The sequence below is a fragment of the Canis lupus genome, chromosome 34, assembly GCF_048164855.1.
Source record: "Canis lupus baileyi chromosome 34, mCanLup2.hap1, whole genome shotgun sequence".
NCBI lineage: Eukaryota > Metazoa > Chordata > Mammalia > Carnivora > Canidae > Canis > Canis lupus.
Window position 1 is genome coordinate 23,451,229 of NC_132871.1, and position 12,926 is coordinate 23,464,154.

The following is a 12,926-nucleotide window of genomic DNA, read 5'->3' on the forward strand; positions in this document are numbered from 1 at the left end:
TGCCCAAGCTGTGACAAGCCCCCAGAGGTTTGTCCTCCGGAGCATGTGGGGCCGGGAAGGGAAGTGGCCAGGAAGTTAGGGTTTCACATTCCCCCTCAACTCCTCTCAACTGATAGGGGGGCGGGGGGGGGGGGGGGGGGGAATCCAGCTTTCTTTATTCCATTCATTTTTTTTTTCTTCACTTATTCATGAAGCGCTTGCTTCTATGGGCAGACACTATTCTGGGGTTCCTGTCTCCCTCAGTTCCCTGAGATGAGTGCTCTAGTTATCTTCATTTTATTGACGCTGAAACTGAGGCACAACCATGTTACATAACATGTAGATGCGGAGGGTAGGGAAGGGAGGGCCCTTCTGCAGGCCAACAAAGAGGGATTTAGGAGCCGAAGAGGGAGAGCGGAGACGCTCTCTGTGGGTTGCGGAGGGACAGGGGGCAGCAGCACAGCCCCACGGAGTAGCAGGTACAGCTGGTTTTCCGGGGATTTGTGAAGCAGGTTGGATGAACCGACGGATATCATGGAAGCAGGGCGTGGGAAGAGCAGGCCAAATGGTGGCCTCTACGGCAGGCCACAGCCTGCGGCGGGCGGGAAGGGATCCATGAATACGCAGAGCAGCAGAAGATCAAGGGCAGGAGAGATGGGGCCCAAGTCCTGAGCCTGGTTGCCAAGAGAAGAGGGCAGCCTGGAACACACAGAAGGGACTGATTTAACTTGTAGAGGAGATTTATTTTGCATTTTGCTCAAAATTTGATAGGCTTTTGGCAAGTGTACGAAACAGTCATAGATTTGGCAGTCTTCTGCTAGCAGATTTGAAATGTTCAATCCTTAAGAACTGCTGCATCGTTAGGTTATGCAAAACAGGGTGCAATTTTGTAAATATGCCATCTTGTACTGATTTGACATTTGTTCTATTATCCCAGAATATGCCAAAGGGAGAGAGACCTTCAGATTTAAGCCAAACCTTAACTTGTTTGTTGAGTGCTGATAAAATGTTGACTGCTGTGTGATCTTTAAAGAAGCCAGTGTTGCTTGGTGAGGACTGAGGTAGAGCCCCCTGTCGGGTTGATGGGTTCTCTTTCCTTGGCATCTCACCGATACAGTTGTTTGATAGAATGTAAACAAGTAAAACATCCGATATAGTGGGTGGAAAGTATTTTTTTCTCAGAGATTTTCTGTGGCCTCTGTTTTCTGTGGCATTAGCGGTGCTTCCCAGAATAGCATTACTTAATGCCAGCTAGTTAGCAGGATTTGGTTGCAAGCGGGAGGATGCACAGAGGAAGCCGGTGCGGCCGTCCCATCGCACTGACGTGCGGGGTGGTCCATCAGACCAGGGGCCGTTTGCTCTCCCTACGAGAGTCTGGAAATGGTGATGGGTTGTTGGCTGGGACGCGAAGGGACACTAGGCCGTAACGTTAAGGGGCGCGGGCTTCGGAGTTAGACCTCGGCTCAAATTTGGCTTCCACCACGTGCCAGCAGTGTGCGCTTGGAGAGGTTAAGTAAGCTCTCGGGACCTCAGTCTCCTCATCTGGATAATGGGAAGAATCAAGCCTCCCCCCACAGGGTTAGTGAAGGGATTAAATGGGACACCTGCGCCTGCCTTGAGGTAGGCCTCGGCAACGCGGCAACCGATCATCCTCAGGACGCCACTTGTCCTTGGGGTTCCTCGATGGCCCAAGGGTGGCCTAAAAGCGGTCAGAACTTCTGTTCCTCACAGTGCCCCACCGCTCTCATCAGCTCTCTCTTTATTTCAAAAATACAAAGATTTATTTGCTGGAAGGTAACTGAGGAACCAGCGTGATCCAACAAGCAGCTACAGATGGTTCTTCCAGGGCTTGAGGGAAAAGCTCCTCACAGAGATGCTGTGGAATCGGCACTGCCACTGGACCAATCCTTCCCACTTCGTTTTGCCAGACTGTTGCTGACAGCGGGGCTCTCCGGAAGTTTCTAGCCTCGGGAGAGTGCCAACTGCACCACCATTGCATCCTTGCCCATTTATCACTCTGAGCTTCCTTTTTAGTAGCTGGTGATAGACTATTCGGCTTCTAACTTAGTCATCCATTTCCTTTTCTATTTCTGTTTCCATCGATAGGCAAATGGGGATTATCCTATTTTAGTGGGTTAAAATAGCACGATGGCGTTATTGCCGATTATTAACCGCACCTGCAGTGAGGGCGGGCTCTGTTGCTCCGGCGTGGGCCGAGGCCGTCCGCGGGGTGGAGCGGGCCGCGCGGTGGGCCGCGGAGGGTCCCTCTTCCCTGAGAAGCCCGCATTCTGGGGTCCGGTAGGGCACGATCGCGGTGCCAGGGGCAAGGTGCCACCGCCGCGTCTGGGGGGGGGCGGGCGGGGAGCCCTGCTCTCTGCTGCCAGAGAGCCTGAGAGGGGCTGGGTGCTCCCGGCTGCCCGTGCACCTGCCCACCTCGCGGGGAGGCCCCTCTGGATGCTTCTCCGGGGAGCAGGGCGATGTGTGCATGGAACCGGCACACCTAGCTCACCGTCGCAGGGGAAGCTTTTGTTTTATTTTTTCTCTTGCTGCATTAAAGTATTTGTCTTTCTTTCTTTGTAGTGTAATATTGTTAATGTAAAACAATTTGCATCATGACACTTTTATCACAGTTTTCGTCTTTTTCTCAGTATGTTGCATTTCTCACCATGTCTAGTTCATCACAGCTACAGTGTGTACATCACAACATTTATCTTAGGCTCAGGGTTTTACTTGTTTATAAAAATTGTCTTCTTTCAGCCTGTATTCACTCCATTTAAGAAAAAAAAAAGGCAGCCAGAAACTGTTTTGGTCCAAACTCCAGTAGTTATCACATTCCTTGCTAACTGTCCTGCGTATTTATATGTCTCCTAACTATTACTCTATGTTTCAATGACATTTCTCAGTTTTATGGCTCGTGGAGGTTGTAGGAGCAGCTTTGGCGGTGCAGGCTGCCAAGCCAGGAGGGCCGGTGGGGCTCTCGGAGGTGAGGCGAGGGCCCGCGCCGTGTGGCCGGGTCCCCGCGGGCAGGCTGCGGGGAGCTGCGGGGAGCTGCGGGCTTGCAGAGCGCGAGGCTGGGCGCGGCCCTAGCAAGCACCGGGGCAGGTGTGCGCCGGCCGGGCCTGCACGACGGCTGGGGGGGGGGGGGGCGGGGGGAGCGCCCGGGAGCGCCGGGGAGCACTGGGGCCTGGGGGCGGGCGGGCGGCGGCGAGCCCCGGCCTCTGGCGGCGCGGCTGGGAAGCGGCTCTGCAGCCCCGGGCCCCGGCGGGGTTGGCTCCCGCCGCCGCCTCCGCGGGGAGCACGGCCGCCCCGGACGCCGCCGCTGGGGCTCCGCTGCCCGCCCCCCGCCCCCCCGGCGCCTCGGCCGCCCCCAGGCCCGCCCCCCGCGCCGCTTGGAATTGCAGCGGCCTCGGTGCAGACGGCGTCCCGCGTGCGGATGCCGCCCCGCGCGAGCCCCTCCTCCTGGTGGCGGGGGCCCCGCGGGGGAGCAGGGGGAGCAGGACTGGGCAGGGTCGCACCGGGCAGCGCCCCTCCCGACGCCCGCACTGCGCAGAAGCCGAGCCTGGGGAGCAGCCTGCCCCGGGGGGTGGCTCCCAGACCCCGTGACCCCCGCCGGCCAGGGGGGCCCCGTCGGGGCACAGGGAGCCGGCGTTCCCCACAAGGGCGCCTGCAAATGCAAGCCGTGGCTCTCAGAAAGTTGACTTTGATTCACCAAGATGCTGGAGGACTTGCAAAGGCACCGGAGAACCGCTGGCCCTTCCTCGGCCCAACACGCAGGGAGACCACAGACGTGGACCCCGGCACCCCGAGCCTCCTCCGAACTTTGCACACATCCCCGAATCCAGACCCGATGACCAGCTCCGTGCCCTCGAAGGCTTTCTCATCCTGAGCCCCCCCCCACCTCCCCATGCCAGGTGTGCGGCCTCAAGGAGGCGGGTCTTCAGAGAGCTTACCTCCCCATTTCTGGCCCTATTTCTCTGGCCCACTAGGCAATGGCTTGATCCAGTGGCAGGATTTTCCCTAATACAGAAGGAGGCAGACGACAACAACCCACCGATTTCCTAAGGCCACGCTTGATCTTTTTCACCCCTTTCCCCTCCCATATGTCACATTTGCCTAGGTTTGGAACATCTGTTCCCAAAGAGGTAGTACTTCCTTCTCACTCATTGCCTAGCAATGTGGACCAAAGTTCATATGACATATTGCAGAGTGTGTTTAGTTGCAAATGCTATGTACAGGCTCTTTGAAATGTAGCATGTATGGCACCATGTGACACACGGTTGCCATGGCAATACACTTTTTGGCTGAACTACAGCACAAGCCCATGAACATACATTGCTAATAGGAGACTCTGCCCCGCGCTAATGCACAGGCCACAGCCAGCCCGGGATCTGGGCCTCGGGGCCGGCGCGCAGCCCCGGTGGCAGGTGCCCCCTGCCTGCGTGTGCGAGGAAGATGTGGCGTCCCCCCTTTCCAGTCCCGTCTCCCAGGCTCGGGGCATGCTGTGCATTCTGCTGTGCATGGAGACAGCATTTGCTTAAATATCGGTTTGCTATATTTTGTATCAAAGGGGGCCCCAGCTGAAAACATTTTATTTTGTAAACTGAAGTGAAAAATCAGTTTATGGCAGATCTTTTTTTGAATAATGACATTCTTTTTCCCAATTCCAGAATTCAACAGTCATGAGCAGAGCTGAAAATTTTAAACAAGTTGAGTACCTCCTTATTCATGGAACAGCAGATGGTGAGTTTCAGTTAATTAGACTTTTTAGTATCACAGACAGGTTTGCAATTTCACTACTGACAAAACAAAAGCATGAGGGGCAAGACTGTTACATTTACTTCAATAAAACAGTGTTGCTTTCCACAACTCACTTGTCTTGGGCTAAATGGGATGCTAAGTCCTAGAACTTCAAATAGTCCCTTTCTTCCCGTGCCTTTCCCACCCTTCCTATCAGGAAAGGAGCGGCTATTAGTTACTTTACGTTTCCTTTCTCTCCTTGCAGACAACGTTCACTTTCAGCAGTCGGCCCAGATCTCCAAAGCCCTGGTGGATGCTGGAGTGGATTTCCAAGCAATGGTACAGCAAACCGTGGTGCAAAAGGAGGGAGCTTGCCGGTGGGGCCTTGGTTTCCCCTGGCGGGGCTCCTTCTCCTCCAGCAGGCCCAGGAGATAGGGACAGGATTCCAAGGGGTTTTGTTTTTGCAACGAGGAGTCAGAAGTGGTACCCTTAAGCCACAGACAGAGTCATGTTCAAAACTCTTGGAGACTCGGGGGTTGAGAAGCACAACGTATCCTGGGAGTGTCAAAACAGTGCTCTCCTATCCATGTGGCTGCTCAGGCTCTCCCTGTTTGGATTCGGAAGTAATCACTTACTCAGTAAACGTGCCGCAGAGTAATTCTAACGTGAAACCAGCATGATAGGAGCTCAGCTCCAATATGAAAATAAATCCGTTTCTGTCTAGTATGTATTACTAGCCAGTCTAACAACAGTGGGACGTTAATAAGCGGCCTGCTTCGGTTTTTGCAAGTGCAACATTATCTTTTGTTGAACGACCACAGGCAATGAACAATTAGGTTTGTTTTATATGAGAGTTGGAAATGGCTCAGAGCTGGTATTGCCTGTATAGTGGGCTGTTTGTAGGCATTAAATCAAATTCATCTTCTACACAAGACCTTTTCAGATCAAGAAGAAAATAAGAGGCTTTATGTGTAGGTATGACATATATACACGCGTATGTTTGTATACTTACATGTGTATGCATGTGCGTTGCACTAAATATTTTTGTGCAAAAATACTTTCTTGCCTGTATTAGCTAGAAAACCTACTTTTCTTCATTCTCTCCATACACACACACACACACACACACACACACACACAACCTTGCTCTGTGATCAGTTCACATGGTGCCCATTATATCAGAATGAGACAGTTAGTTGATACCAAAGAAACCTGGCATATGCCTTTTGGGGTCGGATCCTTATGAGAGGTTGAGGTTTCTTTTTCTACCACTCAAAGAAATGACATGATACTTTAGGCAATTTCTAAGAGTTTATTTAAGTCTCTGCAATTTATGTTTGCCAAGTAGTGACTTCTCACTTGTTTAATATGGGATGCGTTGACACATTTTTGCCTCAGGTCATCAACACTTTCATAAATGTCAGACGTACAGATAGAAAATTCTAGTGAAAAACCAACGTGTTTGCAAAATAGCGCATTTGACTTTTGACCTCATGTTAAACATATATGTGAAATGTTGAAATAGATTTTTCTAGTACTTTGGTAACATATATTAGGAAAAAGTGCTTTTAAAAAACTCATTTAATGTAGTTTCTCTTATTGCAGTGTAGGAGAAATCTGGCACTTGATAACACTTAATTAAAACTAGCGTGCTTTAATGGCATAAACATTCTCTCCTGTGCATAATGTAGTTCTAAGTGTCCTCTGATTCAAGTCTGAAAATGGATTTGGATAGTTTAATTAGAATATACATACCCTTAAAACAATTTTTTTGACTCTATGTATGGTTCGTGAGAGCCTATTTGATTTTTTTTTTTTTAAAGAGTAGGATAACTGACATCCTAATTCTGACCTTTCTCTTTCTCTGCAGTGGTATACAGACGAAGACCATGGGATTGCCAGCAGCACAGCACACCAACATATATATACCCACATGAGCCACTTCATAAAACAATGCTTCTCTTTACCTTAGCACCTCAAAACAGCATGTCAGACCTTATTAAAAGCCATTTTTTGTTCTCACTATCTCAAAACTGAACTGTTAAGATGATGATCTAAAAAAAAAAAAAAAGTACACTCAAATCAAGAAATTCAAGGTTACGTTTGTTCCTGGATTTACATCTGTAACCCTGAGTAGGGACTTCTGTGTTCGCAACAGATTATTACCTTCCTGAAGTCTGAATTATTCCGTCTGGGTTTGTTTATTATTTAAAATCATTTCCACATCAGTTGCTGAAACAACAAATATGAATTGTCTTTATGGAAGCTTTGCATAGGTTCCCTGAGAAGCATTTTATTTTTGTCTAACTGGACTAGTCCAAGATCTCATCCTCTTCTTTAAAGGGATGGCAAGGTGTGGGCAGTGAGGTCACTGGGGCAGGGGTAAGGAGAGAAAGGTGGAGGAAAGAAGTAGTAGGCATGGCTGGGAACCCAAGTCCGAGCACGATGACCCGACCAGGCTACTGTCAGCAACTCTTGGAGAAGAGCTGTTCACAGCCAGACTGGCACGGTTTTCTGAGAAAGACTATTCAAACAGTCTCAGGAAATCATATATGCAAAGCACTGACTTCTGAGTAAAACCACAGCAGTTGAATAGACTCCAAAGAAATGAGAGGGAATCTGCCAACAATACAAGTCCCCCAGGTGCCAGTTATGGCTATAGGTGCTACAAAAACACAGCAAGGGGGAGGGGGAAGCATTGTAAATGTGCCTTAAAAAATACTGATGTTTCCTAGTGAAAGAGGCAGCTTGGAACTGAGATGTGAACACATCAGCTTGCCCTGTTAAGAGATGAAAATATTTGTATCACAAATTCTAACTTGAAGGAGTCCTTGCATCAATTTTTCTTAGTTCATTTCTTTGAGCATCTTAATTAAAAGAATATTTTAACTTCCTTGGGCTTGCTTTTAAAAATCGAAAATAAACTACAAAGTTACATATTATTATTCCCATACTACATACTGTGGAATTTCTCCTGGTCATTTAATAAATGTTCCTTCATTTTTTCAGAGGTAATGCGTTTTTTGTCTTGAATGAGACCTAAACCACATTGGCATATGGACACGCTTATCCAGAAAGGCTCTTGTTTATTTTGCTTGTTATCCCAGTCTGCCTTGTAAACATGGAGAGAGTTCAGTTTTTGTAAAAAAAAAAAAAAAAAAAAAAAGATACATATAAATGTGTTAAATTAAGCAGTTCCTAGGGCTTTTATGTAATACATATACAATTTGCTACCACACACATATATAGCTTTTGAAAAACCCAGGTAACTTTTATTTTTTTATGTAATATAAAATTTATTATTTTATTCCAGGAAGCTATGATGGGGCTCATGTTATAAGAACAAATAACATCAATAATATCATCTCAGTTAAGAAAAAAAAAGTTACTTAAGTGTTTGACTATTTTTGGCTGACATATCTATATTAATGAAAGCATAGATTTCAGATGCTGAATTTAGTCTAGCAGATAACTGAGGAAACATGATTTTTTTTTTGTTCAGTTTGCAAAATGGCCTCATTTTTTTTAATTGGTTTTATGAACTCAAACTTAGCTTCAGACCATTTGCTGGAAAAAGTTATCTAAGAGTGATAAGCTCCAGCACAAAAATCTAAAAATAGAAGAAATGGAAAAAAATCTATCAATTCAACATAAGACTAGTGAGTCACACATGGGAATGGACAGAGGGTTGTGAAATTCAGCTTCAGTTGTACTTTGGGAACGTGCCATTGAGTAGCTTCACCCGACGGCCCAAATCCGACTCATCCATTAGAGCCATACATCGACCTTCAAACCTGGAGGGCTCTTGTCATAATTCTATTTCTTAATAGAGTTCAATCATCTTGAGTAACTGGACCAATCTTTGCAGAGTTCTATATCCAGAAACAGTAGTCATAGATCATGTGGACACGTTCTGGACTGAATTAATAGTCGTAAGAGCAAATTTAATAGAAATTCTTCTTTTATTGTAATTGAAACCAGACATTGAGGCAGCCCCGATGGCCCAGCGGTTTGGCTCCACCTTCAGCCCAGGGTGTGATCCTGGGGATCCGGGATCAAGTCCCATGTCAGGGTCCCTGCAAGGAGCCTGCTTCTCCCTCTGCCTGTGTCTCTGCCTCTCTCTCTGTCTCTCTGTCTCTCTCTCTCTGTGTCTTGAATAAATAAAATCTAAAAAAAAAGAAACTAGACATTGTACAATATAAGATGCCATACAGATATTAAGACCATTTGGCAATATCAGATACTACACAATACCAGATATTTTACAGATATCAATAAGCCCACTCTACGATAGGAGATATTGTACAATATCAGATACTGCACAGATATTAAGACCATCGTATATAATATCTGATATTGTATAACTATTGTACAATAGTTTTGATAAAACTATACCATTCATTGTTCCTTTAGTTTCTGAACATGTTATTTTCTCTGGAAACCAGAGGTAGAAAAAAAGTCCTAGCACATATTTTTCACATAATGAGGGTTACAAATGGTAATAATGTGATTGAAGTTAGATTTCATTCAACCCTCACAGGACAAGTTTTTCTCTCCAGTAAGGTTTTTAAATTGGCTGATTGGAAAAGGTAAAGAAGTTGACAACTTAGAGATAAACTTAATCTGAGTCTAAGCTGGAAACACGCAGGAACTAATCATAGCACTAAGAGGTGCAGACTGGCCTGCCATTGAGAGTTGCAGCCTCAGCAGGCACACGGACTCTCAGCAGACACCACCTGATGGAGCGCGCCAGCACCCGGGGGGCACACACACCAAGGGAAGGAGCAGGGTTCACATTTCTTCTATGGATACAAAGTTGAAGTTTTGCTCAAGATTTTTAGAAAATCACTTGAAAATTTATTTTTAGACCTTTTTTTATTGGGAGTCTTGCTAAAAATGATTATATACCTCCATGTTTTCTTAACTAGAAGGCACAGAACATAATTCAGTGCATCCTTAATGACTCAAAGCCACCAACATAAAGATTAATTATCACACTAGGCTATGTGTCATTCTGGGTATTTTGCTTTTTTTTTTTTTCCTTTAAGATTACATTCATCTGTTTGACAGCACAAGCAAGGGGAATGGCAGGGAGAGGGAGAAGCAGCCCCCCCAACCCCACCCCGAGCAGGGAGGCAAACGTAGGACTTGATCCTAGGACCCTGAGATCATGACCTGAGCTGAAGGCAGAGGCTTAACCAACTGAGCCACCCAGGTGCTGGGTATTTTCTTTCTTATTCACAGGTGGTCACTGAAGCTACCGGTTGTACTATTTGTAGCATTTGCTGCTTTTGTTCTAAGCTGACGTGAGAATTCCAATTTATAAAACTACTAGATTTGTACAATATTTAAGATTCAGTAAGTTCTAACTGAAAAACATACCAAAACACAAGGATGGCTTTTTTCATAATGTAAGAGAATTTTGGTCTGCCAACTTTGTGACAGTTCTTTCAGCAGTGTCCAAGAACCTTTTTACATACATCCTGAATGATCTGGAGTGTGTCTCCAGGATGTCTAAGGGATCTAGGTGATTGAGAATGAAAGATGAATGTGAATAACAAAGCATAACATCACTGCCCATCAGAAAAGCCCAGAGCATGGTATTATTAATAAGACCAATGTCATGCTCAGTAGAAACTTCTCTTTCTGCATGTTGCCCTCTGTGACAATATTAACAAACTTGAGAATTTGAATTAATAAAAAGGTCATTTCCTTACTGCTAAAGCGAGAGGGATATCTTTTCTGGTGTTACAGACTTTAAATTTCCACCAACTCAATTAATGTTTTTATTCTTCACAATCTTTCATCTGAACAATTCGCCCCAAGTTTGTCAGATTATTTACAACACATATTTGATGAGAAGAGTGACCCACCAAATAACCAAAACCCTGATGATTTCATGAAGCTTCTTCCATCCAAGGTCATGATACTTGTGACTCGTAAGCAAAATATTTCACTGGCTATGTCTGATGTCCAATGTTGATCACAGAAACATGAGTCACAAAGTAACATGCTCGGAAGAAATATTACTCATCTTAACCTGATTCTGGTTGCGTGACCCAGAATGAGTACCCTGCCAGGGGGGAAGCAGGTCACACCTCGCCTCCTGTTGGAGACTCAGTGCGCTGCAGCCTAGATAAGGTGCACGTGGGTTAGAAGTCAGTCGGAGAAGGACAAACATTATATGTTCTCATTCATTTGGGGAATATAAATAATAGTGAAAGGGAATATAAGGGAAGGGAGAAGAAATGTGTGGGAAATATCCGAAAGGGAGACAGAACGTAAAGACTGCTAACTCTGGGAAACGAACTAGGGGTGGTAGAAGGGGAGGAGGGCGGGGGGTGGGAGTGAATGGGTGACGGGCACTGGGTGTTATTCTGTATGTTAGTAAATTGAACACCAATAAAAAATAAATTAAAAATAAATAAATAAATAAATAAATAAATAAAAAAGAAACTCAGCATCGCCACTCATGGTGAGAAACATTTTAAAGAACATTGCTGAGCCTCTTTGAGCCCCAGTTTCTTAATTTGAAAAAAGTACAAAAACACCTACTTCACCGAATTGTGTCATCGCTATGAAGATTTGTGTATCTAGTCTGCCGGCATTATATCCATGCCCTGCACCTTCCTCCCTCCCTCCACCTCCCCCATTCACAGCTATTTAGCTTTTTATCCTGGTTTGATGACTCCACTGATGACTCTATAGCTTACACAGGTCCCCACCTTAGGTGCCCGTGTCTACCTACAGGGGCTGAGCCCATGAAGGTGCTCAATAAGCATTTGCTTTTGTTTCCATACTGCGTTTATCTTTAATCCTTCTTAATAACCTGAGAAGCAGCATCTTGTATATTTTACTTAGGGTTCTGTCCACAGCCTTTCCCAGCTGGATAAAGAGCCAGTCCCAGACCTAGACTCTAGAGAGTTATAAAGAAGGGATAAAACTCTATTCTTAGCTTTAAGAAGCTTATAAACAAATGAAAGAAGTAAGTCACATGGCAGAAATCTTTAACTACACACATCAAAAGGCGAGAGTACCTAGACATAAAGCTAAGTCTATGATAAGAACGATAGGACGAGTGGAGTGAAAAGGTGGATGAAGGAAGGTGGTTTCTGGATCCATGAGCTGCCATTGGCTGAATTTTGTACTACACTTAGATTTCTTTAATAGTCTCAAGATTACTGTTGATAACCATGCTTTTGGAACTTTTTTTTTTTCAAATACAACCCAAAACATCATATATATACGTATATACCTATATATATATGATATTTATCTCCAGATATAGATCTTATTCTATATGAAATAATTTATAATAAAGCTGTTGTGTCTGGAGTTACTTAAGTACCTAAGGTTTAAGCCTATTTGGTTTCAATCATAATAAAAGTTTATAGATCACTCACAGAGAGTTTGGTTTGAGCCTCAGAGTCGTCCTGGGTGCAGGATCCCTAAGGAAATAATCCCACGTTTTTTTCCCCACTATATTCTCCACTGTGCTGCTAGACTAATCTTGCCAAAAATTCATGCCTTTCCATTGCTCAAAACTTTTAATGGATAAAGTTCGAATATCCTACTATAGAATTTAACATCATTTATAATGTGGTCTACTTGTAGTTCTACCTTTTCTTACAGGTCTTCACTACCCTCCTAACACTCCACCACCCTGGACTGTTTGCTTGGTTCCAAATATGCCATACATCAAATATGTCAGGATTCAGTTACACCATACATCTTTACTTTTTTATTTCATTTTTATTTCAATACTGGCATGTGTTTGAGAATCTCTGCAGCTCTTGGAGTAGGTTTCCTTCCCCATTTCCATCCTAATTCATATGCTACCTCTTATATAACATTTTCCTCAAACTCTATCCTAGTCAAAGATCCATCTTTGAGTTATTCACTGCTTTCCTTATACAGCCAACTCAGTACATATCATATTGTCTTATAGCTATGTGTCTACTGAGCCCTTAAAAGCAAGGACCACAGTTCTATTTTCAAAGTTCCAGCTCGAAAAGTGGTGGCCAATACACCAATAGAAACTGACACAGATGGGCAGCCCTGGGTGGCTCAGCGGTTTAGCGTCACCTTCAGCCCAGGGCCTGATCCTGGAGTCCTGAGATCGAGTCCCACATAGGGCTCCCTGCATGGGGCCTGCTTCTCCCTCTGCCTGTGTCTCTCATGAACGAATAAATAAAAATCTTAAAAAAAAG

At 45.2% G+C, this 12,926-nt stretch overlaps 1 protein-coding gene across 2 annotated transcripts in view; it reads left to right on the top strand.

The window, feature by feature from the left end:
• The window catches only part of DPP4 (dipeptidyl peptidase 4), a 78,799-nt gene extending 71,073 nt beyond the window's left edge, over positions 1-7,726 (top strand). For both annotated transcript variants that reach the window (XM_072811473.1, XM_072811474.1), the window contains exons 24-26: positions 4,647-4,719; positions 4,982-5,055; positions 6,587-7,726. In XM_072811473.1, the coding sequence (XP_072667574.1) occupies positions 4,647-4,719; positions 4,982-5,055; positions 6,587-6,688 (249 nt within the window). In that variant the 3' untranslated portion in view covers positions 6,689-7,726. The remainder of the gene's footprint in view (positions 1-4,646; positions 4,720-4,981; positions 5,056-6,586) is intronic.
• The last annotated feature ends 5,200 nt before the right edge of the window (positions 7,727-12,926 follow it).